Source organism: Symphalangus syndactylus, chromosome 20, assembly GCF_028878055.3.
Source record: "Symphalangus syndactylus isolate Jambi chromosome 20, NHGRI_mSymSyn1-v2.1_pri, whole genome shotgun sequence".
Taxonomy (NCBI): domain Eukaryota; kingdom Metazoa; phylum Chordata; class Mammalia; order Primates; family Hylobatidae; genus Symphalangus; species Symphalangus syndactylus.
In genome coordinates this window covers 18,429,705-18,444,596 of record NC_072442.2, presented here as the reverse complement: position 1 = coordinate 18,444,596, position 14,892 = coordinate 18,429,705, and the positions used below count along the sequence as shown (strand labels likewise).

At 40.1% G+C, this 14,892-nt stretch overlaps 1 protein-coding gene across 5 annotated transcripts in view; it reads left to right on the top strand.

Moving 5' to 3' along the window:
* Positions 1-14,892, top strand: part of INTS2 (integrator complex subunit 2) — a 63,871-nt gene that overhangs the window by 16,268 nt on the left and 32,711 nt on the right. For all 5 annotated transcript variants that reach the window (XM_055256726.2, XM_055256729.2, XM_055256728.2 and 2 more), the window contains exons 6-11: positions 88-218; positions 465-638; positions 4,504-4,730; positions 7,558-7,683; positions 14,361-14,432; positions 14,517-14,631. In XM_055256726.2, coding sequence (XP_055112701.1) covers positions 88-218; positions 465-638; positions 4,504-4,730; positions 7,558-7,683; positions 14,361-14,432; positions 14,517-14,631 — 845 coding nt within the window. The remainder of the gene's footprint in view (positions 1-87; positions 219-464; positions 639-4,503; positions 4,731-7,557; positions 7,684-14,360; positions 14,433-14,516; positions 14,632-14,892) is intronic.

Below are 14,892 nucleotides of genomic sequence, written 5' to 3'. Positions count from 1 at the left end.
AATACCCTGATCCTTTTCTTCTGTCGTGTCAAATCTTTATAAACAATTAATTCTGAAGGCTGAAGAAGATGGTTTCTATCATGTTAGTTTGTAGGGGCCTGATAAAAAATGGAGAACGACAAGATGAAGAAAGTCTTGGAGGAAGGCGCAGGACAGATGCCTTACGCTTCTTGTGTAAAATGAATCCTTCTCAGGCCCTTAAGGTCCGAGGCATGGTGGTAAGTGATCCTGTGTTTTATTAGACAAAGGCCTTTATATTAGGTCCAAGAACTCTTCTCAAGATGGTTTTAGAGTCCTGTAGAGGTTGGGAATTTTATTTATATACTGAATATGTTACCTTCTTCTCTGGGTTTTTATGTTTTGTAGGATTTCTTCCTCTAAACTTCAGATACTTTAGATTTGGAAGCATCCTTGCCCTTTTTGCTTATGATACTGAATTCAGTTTGTTTTCTTTTCTGTGCTAGGTGGAAGAATGTCACTTGCCAGGCCTTGGTGTGGCTTTGACATTGGATCATACTAAAAATGAAGCTTGTGAGGATGGAGTGAGTGACTTGGTTTGTTTTGTAAGTGGTTTGCTTCTTGGAACAAATGCGAAAGTCCGGACTTGGTTTGGAACTTTTATCCGAAATGGACAGCAGGTGAGGGTTAAATATCTGTATAGGCTAAGGATCAGAATACTTTAGCAGCTGCTAAAAGAGAAGGAAACATTTTTTGAACGATGTCATTAGACAAGTGGTTCTCATACTTTCTAGTTTCAGGGACCTCCTTATATTTTAAAAAATCACTAAGGATACCAAAGAGCTTTTGTTTATGTGGCTTTTTTCTGTTGATACTTACCATATTAGAAATTAACACTTAAATATTTGAAATATTTATTTAGTTCTTTTAAAAATAGGAACAGCTGGTGTGTTGGCATGTGCCTATAGTCCCAGCTACTTAGGAGGCTGAAGCAGGAAGATTGCTTGAGCCAGGGGGTTCTAGGGTATAGTGTGTGATAATTGTGCCTGTGAATAGCGACTGTACTTTAGCCTGGGCAACATAGCGAGACCTCATCTCTAAAAAAACCCAAAACCAAACAACAATAACCCTATTAAATGTGAACATAACATATTTTAAATGAAAACTAACTGTGTTTTCCCAAACAAAATTTAATGAGAGGAATGATAGTTTTATTTTATTATATTTTTTTCAAATATCTTCAATGTTTGGCTTGATAGAAGCCTTTGGAAACTGCACTGTACCCTTGTGAGTGAATGAGAAAGAAAAAGACAGACAATGTCTTGAGTATTATTAACACCTTTCCGGACCCCCTGAAAGAATATATCTCCAGGGTTCTGGGCCAGACTCATGAGAACTGGTGCATTAGGTCACTGAAATAAGTTATTATATTTTTAAATTTTAATACATATGTGTATATATGTTTTTATTATGGTAAAATATACGTAAAATTTTGCCGTTTAATCATTTTTAAGTATATAATTCAGTGGCATTAAGTATATTTACAATGTGCAACCATTATCACTCTTCGTTTCCAGAACTTTTTTTTTTTTTTTTTGAGACGAAGTCTCACTCTGTCGCCCAGGCTGGAGTGCAGTGGTGCAATCTTGGCTCACTGCAAGCTCTACCTCCTGGGTTCGAGGATTCTCCTGCCTCAGCCTCCTGAGTAGTTGGGATTACAGGCGCCCACCACCACGCTTGGCTGCTTTTATTTTGAGTAGAGACTGGGTTTCACCATGTTGGTCAGGCTGGTCTAGAACTCCTGACCTCAGGTGATCCACCCACCTGGGCCTCCCAAAGTACTGGGATTACAGGCATGAGCCACCACCGGGCCTGGCCCATTTCCAGAACTTTTTCATCACCCCAAACAGAAACTCTATACCCATTAAATAACTCCCCATTCCCTCTATCATCCCATCCTTTGGTAACCTCTATTCAACTTTCTGTCTCTATGAATTTACCCTTTCTGGCTACCTCAAGTAAATGGAATTACATAGTATTTCTCCTTTTGTATCTTGCATATTTCACTTAGCATAATGTTTTCAAGGTTCATCTATGTTGTAACATGTGTCAGGATTTCCTTTTTTAAAGGCTGAATAATATTCCATTGTGAACTTAGAGTAGAACTACAATTCTGTCCAGCAATCCTACTGCTGGGTAGAGAAATCATTATATAAAAAATGTACCTACACTCGTATGTTTATTGCAGCACTATTCACAGTAGCAATGTTATGGAATCAACCTAAGCATCTGTCAACGGATGGTTGCTTAAAGAAAATGTGATATATATATATATATCCCCCCCCACACACACACATATATACACACATACACACACACACATGTATATATGTATACACACACACACACACACACACTATGGAATACAACTCAACCACAAAAAAAGAATAAAATAATGTCTGACAGTAACATGGATGGAACTGGAGGCCATTATCTTAAGTGAAATAACAGAGAAACAAAGTCAAATATTGCATATTCTCACTATGAGTGGGTGTTAATCATGTGTACGCATGGCCATAAGCGAGTGGGATAATACACATCATAGACTCCAAACGATGGGAGGGTGGGAAGGGGGTGAGGGTTGAGAAGTTACCTATATTGGGTACAGGGTATACTATCAGGGTGATGGCTACACCAACAGCCCAGACTTCTATGCAATAGATTCGTGTAACAAAACTGCACTTGTACCCCCTAAATCTATAAAAATAAAAAGTAAGGGCTGGGTGTGGTGGCTTACGCCTGTAATCCCAGCACTTTGGGAGGCTGAGGCGGGTGGATCACAAGGTCAAGAGAGCGAGACCATCCTGACCAACATGGTGAAACGCTGTCTCTACTAAAAATACAGAAATTAGCTGGGCATGATGTGCGTGCCTGTAGTCCCAGCTACTCTGGAGGCTGAGGCAGGAGAATCGCTTGAACATGGGAGGCAGAGGTTGCAGTGAGCCGAGATCACACCACTGCACTCCAGCCTGGTGACAGAGCACGACTCGGTCTCAAAAAAAAGAAAAACAATATTCCATTGTACGTACATACCACATTTTATTTTATACATTCACCTGCTTATGCATATGTATTTTGCAGCAGTTATTAACTTGCAAAATATTTTAATTTTTCAAAAACTATATTAACTATGTGAATAGAGTTCCTATGAAGGAGTTAATGCAGATTGCGATTTAACTTGTTGAGGTCACTTAGCTAGACAACATGTATACTGCTTAGATCCTGTAGTCTATTTTTTAAGCTACTGAATCACAGTTTTTTAAAATATTCAAGTTCTACTTTATAGCCCATTTGAAAACTGATTTTAAGCTCTGCTTTTTAAAACAAAGTTAACATTTATTTATTGGATGCTTCATATATGTCAGGTACTGCATTAAGCATGTGGCATGCTCATCTTGTTTGTAGTTGTCCTTTGTATGCAATAAACCTTTATTCTTTGAACTTACTGTTATTATTAAAGCAGGTCTGTCTTATTTTACTTAGAGACACTCAAAAGATAATAATTAACATTTGCCTAGCCCTGTATAGTTTAGAACTGCTTTCATACATGTATTATCTTTGTTCATTCGTCTACTTAACAGACTTTGAGTGCTTGCTGTATGTTAGGCACAATGTTAGACTGTGCAGAGCAAGAGATGACTAAGACGTTGTCCCTGCCTGAAGAACTGTAGAGGTTATAGAATTGTAAACTCTTTTGTTTTTTTTTTGAGACAGTATCACTCTGTTGCCCAGGCTGGAGTGCAGTGGTGCGATCTTGACTCATTGTAACCTCTGCCTCCTGGGTTCAAGCAATTCTTGTGCTTCAGCCTCCCAAGTAGCTGGGATTACAGGCATGCGCCACCACACCCAGCTAATTTTTATATTTTTAGTAGAGATGGGGTTTCACCATGTTGGCCAGGCTGGTCTCGAACTCCTGACCTCAAGTGATCTGCCCGCCTTGGCCTCCCAAAGTGCTGGGATTACAGGCGTGAACCACTGCATCAGGCCAAGAATTATAAACTCTTAATTATAGGAGTTCTATAAGGTAAATATTGTTGATAAAATATTTCCTTGTCATTAAGGAAATTGGGGTTCAGAGAGGCTAACCAATGTACCTAAAGGTATATAATCGTCTAATAGTAGAGCTGGCATTTAAACCCCAAGAACTTGGGTCTTCAAAATCTGAGCATTTTCTCCTATACCACATATCACTTTGTTAGTCCTTATGTATTTGAAAGTACTATTTAAATAATATTCCACAATTCAAATTGTCACTGATTTAGTTTTTCCTCTGCAGCCAATCCAGATTATGGTGAATATTCATTCTTTACACAAACTAGTGGATTTTGAGTTTGCTTGATTGGTTAAAATGAGATTCTGTAGTCACGACAATCTCTTCAAATAGGCCAAGTTGAAAGTGTTTAAGTGGGGAGCTGTGTTTTAGCTCACTTTTAGCTTAGTAAATGCTTCATGCTTTCTTCCTTTTGTGATCCATATTTCTTTCAGAGAAAAAGAGAGACCAGCAGTTCTGTCCTTTGGCAGATGAGAAGGCAGCTTCTTCTGGAGTTGATGGGTATTCTTCCCACAGTAAGAAGCACCCGAATTGTGGAAGAAGCTGATGTGGACATGGAGCCCAATGTGTCTGTGTATTCGGGGCTGAAAGAAGAGCATGTTGTGAAAGCCAGTGCACTCTTACGTCTGTACTGTGCTTTGATGGGGATCGCTGGACTCAAGTATTCAATATTTTGATTTTACCTTTTTGTCATTTTACCTTCTTGTTTCTATTCTCAAGAAAGTGAGCCAAAGGCCTTTTATTCAGAGGATTAAAGTTTTCTGTTGGACTCAGGTAGTGGGCTGGCCTGTAAGAAGAATGAAATCCTGAGGCCAAGAATTCCTAGCAGAGATGTATTCATCTATTTTGTTCTGATTATAAACAGAACTATATAAATATGGGAGGAGCCAGAGCAGTTTATCAATTTCCAATCACAGTTTAAAGAAACCTGTGATTTCAACACAGCTTGACAAAACTATAGTGAATGATCTGTGAGTGATCTTTTACCATTGACTAGTTGAAGTAAATCTCTCCTTTGTTTCCTTTTACAGCTGATATCATAAATAATTGTTTAAAATTAATATGATGTGATTAATAAGTACAGTGTTTTCTTTTTTTTTTTTTTTTTTTGAGATGGAATCTCCATCTGTTGCCCAGGCTGGAGTGCAGTGGCGTGATCTCGGCTCACTGTAACCTCTGCCTCCTGGATTCAAGCGATCCTCCTGCCTCACCACACCCAGCTAATTTTTTTTTTTTTTTTTGTATTTTTAGTAGAGACGGGGTTTCACCATGTTGGCCAGGTTTGTCTCGAACTCCTTACCTCAGGTGTTCCGCCTGCCTCAGCCTCCCAAAGTGCTGGGATTACAGGCATGAGCCATTGTGCCTGGCCAGTACAATGTTTCTTAGTCACCATACAAAATCCTTTTGAATAATGTTCTTAATAATTGTACATACAGTCCTCATTTGCATGTCTCCAATATGCATGAGTTTCAGTTACGCCAGTTTATTTAAATAATGCTGGTCTCTCAACACAGTTGACATTTCAGTTGCCGTGATACATTAACCAAATAATTGTATAGAGTTTGTGAGCTCCTCAGGCCACATATCACTAAGTAAATAACAGATGTACATCATGATTAGTGACCAACGGCCTCACTTCTTTCAAAGTCTGTCGGTGGCTGCTTACTGCACACTTGTTATTTAATTCATGTACATATAGCAGAGGAGGTAGTTGTAAAAGTTGAATATCCCTTATCTGAAATGCTTGAAACCAAAAGTGTTTGGGATTTTAGAACTTTTCAGATTTTGGAATGTTTGTATTATATTTACCGATTTCGCATCCCTAATTCAGAAATTCAAAATCCTTAATGCTCCAATGAGCATTTCCTTTGAGCTCATTACCTCATATTGGCACTCAGAATGTTTTGGAGTTTGGGGGCATTTAAGATTTTAGATTTTTTGGATTGGGGTTACTCAACCTGTATTGCTTCCTTTCTCTCCGTAATAAACTCACGTTCCAAAACATGGAAACAGTTTTTGGAACATTATATTCCAAAAACAGATAATTGGAAGAGGCAGTTGGCCAATAAAGATGAAAGCATAGGCCAGGCGCGGTGGCTCACGCCTGTAATCCCAGCACTTTGGGGGGCCAAGGCGGACAGATCACCTGAGGTTGGGAGTTTGAGACCAGCCTGACCAACATGGAGAAACCCTGTCTCTACTAAAAATACAAAATTAGCTGGCTGTGGTGGCACATGCCTGTAATCCCAGCTACTTGGGAGGCTGAGGCAGGAGAATCACTTGAACCCAGGAGGTGGAGGTTGTAGTGAGCTGAGATTGCACCATTGCAGTCCGGCCTGGGCAATAAGAGTGAAACTCCATCTCTACAAAAACAAAAAACATAGAAAAAAGAAGGAGGCAAAGGCTGTTTAAACTACTCTTGATAAAGTCTTTACGAAGAAATAAACTTTAAGGCCGGGCATGGTGGCTCACGCCTGTAATCCGAGCACACTGGGAGGCCGAGGCTTGCGGATCAGTGAGGTCAGGAGTTCGAGGCCAACCTGTTCAAGATGGTGAAACCCTCTCTCTACTAAAAATACAAAAATTAGCTGGGAATGGTGGCGTGTGCCTGTAGTCCCAGCTACTCAGGAGTTTGAGGCAGGAGAATTGCTGGAACTCAGGAGGTAGAGGTTGCAGTGAGCTGAGATTGTGCCACTGCATTCCAGCCTGGGCGACAGGGCGAGACTCTGTCTGAAAAAAAAGAAAGAAAACAGTTTAATTCCCAATGTTTCTAATATTTTCAATTAGAGTACTGTAAAAATATTAGTTTTACCATTTAAAAAAAAATTCCTGGCTGGGTACAGTGACTCACACCTGTAATCCCAGCATTTTAGGAGACCAAGGGAGGTGGATTTTTTGAGCCCAGGAGTCTGAGACCAGCCTGAGGAACATGGCAAAACCCTGTCTCTACTAAAAAAAATAAGCTGGGCACGGTGGCACACACCTGTGGTCCTAGCTACATGAGGACTGAGGTAGGAGGATTACCTGAGCCTGGAAGGTCAAAGCTGAAGTGAGCTCTGATCCTGCCACTATACTGCAGCCTGGGCGACGGAGCAAGACCTTGTCTCAAAAAAAAAAAAAAAAAAAAATGCCTTGTGCATTATAATCAACAGAGTTTTTAATGTTTTGACAAAAATTTTAAAGGCTACAGTACAACCATACTTTTCACCATTGATTATTAAGATCGCGTTGCATGATTTCAGCTTGCATGGTCATTTTTATGGTCTCACACTACAGGGCAAAGGGAGGACCTGCCTGTATTTGTGTCCACAGTAAAACACTATAGTTGTAATTTCTCAACAGTTTTGCATTTGACAACTTGTTAAAGATTTTATAAATAGCAAGGTATCATTATAAAGTTTAAAATTTGTAACTAAAAGGTTAAAAATTCACTTTTTCTTCTTCTTTCCAACTAAAAATGTAAAGCCTAATGATGTATTCCTTTTTAGACCAACTGAAGAAGAAGCTGAGCAATTATTGCAGTTGATGACGAGCCGTCCTCCTGCTACGCCAGCTGGGGTTCGCTTTGTTTCGCTTTCCTTTTGTATGCTACTGGCCTTTTCTACACTTGTCAGGTACCTAACTATATAATTTGCTCCATTTTCTCAAGGTTTACTTTTATTTACTCAATAAAATTGTATAGCATTAGATCAGAGCTTTCCACAAAAGCTGGTCTAGGTATGGACAGTTGTAGTTTTGTTTTTTTTTTTCAATTTTTAAGAGAAGGCGTCTAGCTTTGTTGCCCAGGCTGGTGTACAGTGGCTGTTCATGGGTATGATCATAGCATAGTGCAGCCTTGAACTCCTGGCCTCAAGTAATCCTCCTGACTCAGCCTCCCAAGTAGCTGGGACTACAGGTGTATGCCACTGGCCCAGCTTATTTGTATTTTTTTAAAATAAGGGTATCAGTAGCATCTGATTCATTTTATTTATCTTATATATGTACATTGTTTAAAGAAGTCAAAATAGTTCTTCAGGATTTGTTAAGGCAAATAGCAGTCCTTCCTTGCTTCTCTCCTTCCTATTTCACCTTTCTTAGAGGCAGTGTCTTTCAATTCTTTTAGCTGTTTATTTTGTGTTTTACTGCTACATCTGTAATAATATGTTTGTTATTTTTTTTTGATTCTTGCTTTTAGGTATTTTTTATTGAGTTCCCAGTATGAAAGATGAGAAATTAGTTCTCTGTCTTTTTTCTCCCTGTCCTAAACACATCCATACATGTCCTTCCTATCCTCTCATTCTCCTAGTATGGTTATAATTTAGATTAGATCAATATATAGTTGTTATGATTATGTAAGCACTACTGAGAACTCAACCATGCAGTATATAATTATTTTTTACTTCCTTGTAAAACTTGGTTTCTTTTGGATTAATATTTATCCTGTGTTTTTGTTTTTTGCTTTTAACTTTCTTGGTGTTGTATGTACCATTCATGTAACCTCAAACTCTCTGCCAGCCTAAATCTTCCCTCCAGGTGTTTTGACTCATTAGACAGTCTGTGAGTTTCATCTTCTTGAGGAGATTTCTTCAGGAGCATTTTGGTCTGGAATGGTTACCAGCTGTACCTGGTAGTACAAAGCTCTCATCCTGGGATTGACCTTCACCATCATTTTGGAGACTTGCTTCATCTCTCCTTTGTTGGATCTCCTGTTTCGTATATCTCATATCATCATCTTAGCCAGGCGTGGTGGCTCACACCTGTAGTCCCAGCTACTCGGGAGGTTGAGGCGGTAGGATTGCTTGAGGCGATGAGTTCGAGGCCAGCTGGGGCAACATAGTGCGACTCCTGTCTTTGTTTAAAAAAAAAAATTAAAAAGAAAACCTATCCTTTCTTTTTTTTTTTTTTTCTTTTCGAGATGGAGTCTGGCTCTGTTGCCCAGGCTGGAGCTCAGTGGTGCGATATCTTGGCTCACTGCAAGCTCCGCCTCCCAGGTTCACACCGTTCTCCTGCGTCAGCCTCCCGAGTAGCTGGGACTACAGGCGCCCACCACCATGCCTGGCTAATTTTTGTATTTTTAGTAGAGACGGGGTTTCGCCGTGTTAGCCACGATGGTCTCGATCTCCTGACCTCGTGATCCACCTGCCTCGGCCTCCCAAAGTGCTGGGATTACAGGCGTAAGCCACCGTGCCCAGCCTCTGTTTTTTTTTTTTTTTTAAGCTCTTTCACCCAGGCTTTAGTGCTATGGCACAATCATAGCTCACTGTAACCTTGAACTCCTGGGTTCAAGTGATCCTTCTGCTTGAACCTCCCAAATAGCTGGGACTAAGGCACGTTCCACTACCCCTGGAGAATTTTTTTTTTTTTAAGAGACAATGTCTCGCCGTGTTGCCCAGGCTAGTCTGAAACTCATGGCCAGAAACAGTCCTCCCACCTCAGCCTCTCAAACCACTGGGTTTACAGGTGTGAGCCACTGCACCTGGTCTTAGAATGAGCAAGTTATTTTTAGATTGCTGAACAGGTTCTAAAATTCTGTTGTGTTGGTGGTTGCATAACTCTGTATATACACCAAAAACCACTCAATTGTACACTTAGGGTAAATCTTATGGTATGTGTATTACATCTCAATAAAGCTGTTTTCTAAAAAGTAGAACAAGATGAGGGGAAGGAAAAGAGGAAAGGATAAGAAAATATGACAATCATTTCAAAAAGTCCAATTCCAAATAAAAGGAGGTTTCAGACAGAGAACACCCAAGAAGAAAACATTACCAACAAATTAATTCAGGAAAATTTCCTAGAACTGAGGGACATGAGTTTCCAGGTTCAAAGGGCTTACTGAATGCCTAGGACAATAGTCAAAAAGAGAGTCAGACTAAGGCATGTCATCCAGAAATTTCAAAACCCTAGGGATAAAAACTAATCCTACAAGTTTCCATATTAAAAACAAATAGGCCACACAAAGGACCAGGAATCAGAATGTCAGACTTCCTAACAACACTGGAAGTTAGAAGACAATGAAGCAACACCTTCCAAGTCCTGAAAGGAAGTTTTTTCCAACTTAGAATTCCATACCCCATCATACTATCAATCAGATGTCAAAGTAGGACAAAGATATTTTCAGAAATACCCAGTCTCAAAAAGAATTTACTTCACACATACCCATTCTGAAGAAGCAAAATGGCCAGGCACACTGGCTCATGCGTGTAATCCCAGCACTTTGGGAGGCTGAGGCAGGCGGATCACCTGAGGTCAGGAAATGGAGACCATCCTGGCTAACACAGTGAAACCCCGTCTATACTAAAAAAAAAAGTAGCCGGGCATGGTGGCAGGTTCCTGTAGTCCTGTAGGCTGAGGCAGGAGAATGGTGTGAACCTGGGAGGCAAAGCTTGCAGTGAGCAGAGATTGCGCCGCTGCACTCCAGCCTGGGCTACAGAGTGAGACTGCATCTCAAAAAAAAAAAGCGTTCTGCCTTTTAGGATTTGTCTTTGACTTTATCTTCAATTCCTGTTCAGTCTTTAATTTCTAAGAGCGCTTTTTTGGCTCTCTGAATGTTTCCTCTTTATAGTGTTTATTGGTTCATTATAGCATAATTTCTTTGATATTAGTCATACTGATTTTAAAGAGATTTTATTATTTGTATTGCTTCTTTTCTCTAAGTTGCTTTTTTTTCCCTGCCTTTTTTTGGTCTCTGTTTTTAAAGTTAGAAGCTTTTCTAGATACTTAATGTTTATTATTATTTTTAAATTTCTATTTATTTATTTAGAGATGGCTCTGTTGCTCAGGGCAAACGCAGTGGTACAGTCATAACTCATTGCAGCTTTGAACTTCTGGGGTCAACAGATCCTCCCACCTCAGCCTCCCAAGTGGCCAGTGTGGGCCACCACACCTGGCTTATTTTTAAAAGTTTTTTGTAGGGAGGGGGTCTCACTTTTGTTGCCCAGGCTGATTTTGAACTCCTGGCCTAAGGTGATCCGCCTGCCTTTACCTCCCAGAGTGCTGTAACTACAGGTGTGAGCCACCATACCCAGCCAATATTTATTGTTCATATATATATATATATATATATATAATTTTTGAGATGGAGTTTCACTCTTGTTGCCCATGGTGCAATGGTGTGATCTCGGCTCTCTCTCAACGGTGTGATCTCGCAACCTCTGCCTCCCGGGTCAGGTGATTCTCCTGTGTCAGCCTCCTGAGTAGCTGGGATTATAGGCACGTGCCACCACCCCCAGCTAAGTTTTGTATTTTTAGTGGAGATGGGGTTTCTCCATGTTGGTCAGGCTGGTCTCGAACTCGTGACCTCAGGTGATCTGCCTGCCTTGGCCTCCCAAAGTGCTGGGATTACAGGTGTGAGCCACCACACCTGGCCGATTGTTCATATTTAAGACTAGGAAATGAAAAAGCATATTAGAACCTCTAATGCATAAGTAGGTCTTTGGGAAACTCTTGGGCTGATCAGAGTTCTAAAGATTATTGTCTGGCCTGGAGAGGGAAGGCCTATACAGAAACCCATAAACAAAGTTAAAGAGTGAGGGTTAAGGGCTGGTAGATATCAGCCTGCAGTATAATCATTTGCTTAATTCTCCTACTTTCAGAATGGTGCTCCAGATATACCTGGTTGTCCCTTAATTCAGACGCATGATTTCACCACCTCCAGACAATAAATCTCCAGTCTTCTGTCTGCTGAGGGAAGGGTATTCTTCTAGTTGTGCAGAATTCAGGAGGTGATTTGGAGGTCTACTACTTATATAGAATGTCAACGTCCTAATTTTAGTCTGTCTTCACTCTTAGTCCTGGAACTGCCTGGAGTAGCCTGAGCCGTTTGGGAATTCCATGGTATAAAATGGATGGGTTTTCTCTTCTACCAGTTTAGCATTTTGCTTCCTCAGGTCTGCTAAGTCCATTTCCACTTATCTATATGTTCTCTAGCTTCCAGTATTTTGTGGTGTTGTCCCTCCTCAATATCTTATGCGTTTATGCCTTTTAAGAAAATCCCTTTAATGTAGCTTTAATGGAGTTTCAGGATGGTGTAAAATTAGGTACATGAATCCTTTTCTTTTCTTTTTACTTGAAGTACTTTCTAAACATTATCTCAAATCCTCATTACTCTTATAGGGTATTTTTTTTTTTTTTTTTTTTAGATAGGATCTTGTTTTGTTTTGCAGGCTGGAGTCCAGTGGCACAATCAGGGTTTGCCGCAGCCTTGGCCTCTTGGGCTCAAGAGATCCTCCCATCTCAGCCTCCCGTGTAGCTGGGACTACAAACATGCGCCACCATGCCTGTCTAATTTTTAAATTTTTTTGTAGAGATGGGATCTCACTTTGTTGCTCAGGCTGGTCTTGAACTGCTGGGCTCAAGCTATCCTCCTGTCTTGTCCTCCCAAATTGCTGGGATTGCAGGCAAGAGCCACTGTGCCCAGCCTTATAAGGTATTTTTGTCCATATCTTATAGATAGAAGAACTAATGTTTAGAAAGATACTTAAAAGTCCTTAAGATAGGCCAGGCACAGTGGCTCATGCCTGTAATTCCAGCACTTTGGGAGGCCAAGGTGGGTGGATCACCTAAAGGTCATGAGTTTGAGACAGCCTGGCCAACATGGTGAAACCCCGTCTCTACTAAAAATATAAAAAATTAGCCGGGTGTGGTGGTGGGCACCTGTAATCCCAGCTGCTTGGGAGGCTGAGGCAGGAGAATCTCTTGAATCCAGGAGGCGGAGGTTGCAGTGAGCCAAGATTGTGTCATTGCACTCCAGCCTGGGCAACAAGAGCGAAACTTCTTCTCAAAAACAAAAAAAAAGTTCTTAACATTTGAGAGCTACAGTGAAAAAGAAAAAGAAGAATTATTTATATTTCTTCTTCAAGATCACACTACCAGTAGTTAGCATAGATGGGATTCTCACTCAGATGTGGTAGGCTGTAAGGGCTGTAATCTTTCTACTACATAACACTTTATTATTTGTTATATGGTTTAGGTATAGTTGAGAATGACCTTTTTTATTTTCTTAGCTTTTGGTAATAGAAGAAGCATTCTTTTCATTTGCTTTTTGTTGCATCTATTTTTACTGCACTGAAGTGGAAAGAGATTGGTGAAAACATTTTCACAAGTCAATGTCAGCTTGTACTTTTCAATTAAAATTTAGACTGGGTGTGGTAGCTCAGGCCTGTATTCCCAGCACTTTGGGAGGTCAAGACAGGCCAATCACCTGAAATCAGGAGTTCGAGACCAACCTGGCCAAGAGGGTGAAACCCCATCTCTAGTAAAAGTAGAAAAATTAGCCAGGTGTGGTGGCAGACGCCTGTAATCCCAGCTATTCGGGAGGCTGAGGCAGGAGAATCACTTGAACCTGGGAGGCGGAGGTTGCAGTGAGCTGAGATTGTGCTGCTGCACTCCAGCCTGAGCAACAAGAGTGAAACTCCATCTCAGAATTTAGGAATTCCCTTTAAAAAGTCATTGTTAGGCTAAACATGGTGGCTCACCTCTGTAATTCCAGCACTTTGGGAGGCTTAGGCAGGAGTATCACTTGAGCTGAAGAGTTCAAGACCAGACAGGGCAACATAGTGAGACCTCCCCTCTACTAAAAATAAAAAATATTAGCTGGATGCAGTAGCACATGTCTGTAGTCCCAGCTACTTGGGAGGCTGAGGTGGGAGGATCACTTGAGCTTGGGTGGTTGAGGCTATAGTGAGCTATGGTTGCTCCACTGCACTCCAGCCTGGGTGACAGAGCAAGACATTGTCTCAGAGAAAAGTCATTATATTTTTATAGCCATTTTTCATATCTGGTAAGCCTGTGACTGCCTTTTTTTCCATGATTAGTGATCATTTGTTTCTCTGTAACTTTGAGATCTACTCATAAGGTTTCTATAAATTAAATTTCATTTTTCTAGAAGATGGACTGCTCATTACTGTTTGGCACTCAGTTTGTGATATTTTGATGCTTAAGTGTTAACACTAGATTTTTTTCTATATGAAATAAGTATCAGCTGTTGTGTAGTTGTTTTAACAGGTTAATCCCAAGGGGCCTTTGTTTTCTGAGGAATGTGAGGAAGCTTACTCTTTCCAACGTGTGAAGGCAGTAACTAAGACTTTGAGAGGGGATCCATGAAAAAAAGCAAAGGTCCTCATTCTTGAGCTCTAGAATTACTTCATACCTCAATGACAATTAATGGCCCAATTCAGCAAGCCTTTAATTTGACTTGATACTTGAAAATAGGGCAGGAAAAATAATTTCTACCAAAAATAACTTCAGAATGCTTTTTATTCATATACTAGTATATCTAATTTAAACCAGTGACATTCTGGTATATTTTATATAGTACACCTGAACAGGAGCAGCTGATGGTGGTGTGGCTAAGTTGGATGATAAAAGAAGAAGCGTATTTTGAGAGGTAAGATAATTTGATTTAGTTAATTGAGAAAGCTTTTCTTCTTCTGACTTTGGAAAATTCATATTTCCTATTTTGTTTTGACAGTACTTCAGGCGTCTCTGCTTCTTTTGGGGAGATGTTATTATTGGTGGCTATGTACTTTCACAGCAACCAGCTTAGTGCTATCATTGACTTGGTCTGTTCCACTTTGGGGATGAAGGTAATTTTCTTTTAACTTCTTTCTAAAAAAAAAGGTGTTTCTAAGCTGGACATTTTGTTGTGGTGTAAATAGATTGTTTTCTATTTACACTACAATTACAAGTAATTTTAATTGTTTAATAGAAGTTTTATCAAGAGCACTTAGAAAAAAATGCATTTTGAAACCTTTATTTACTAAAATAATAGATACTCATGCAAAAACCTTGGAAAGCACAGAAAAGGGAAAGATATCTTATAATTCCATGATTCAGAGATACCTAGT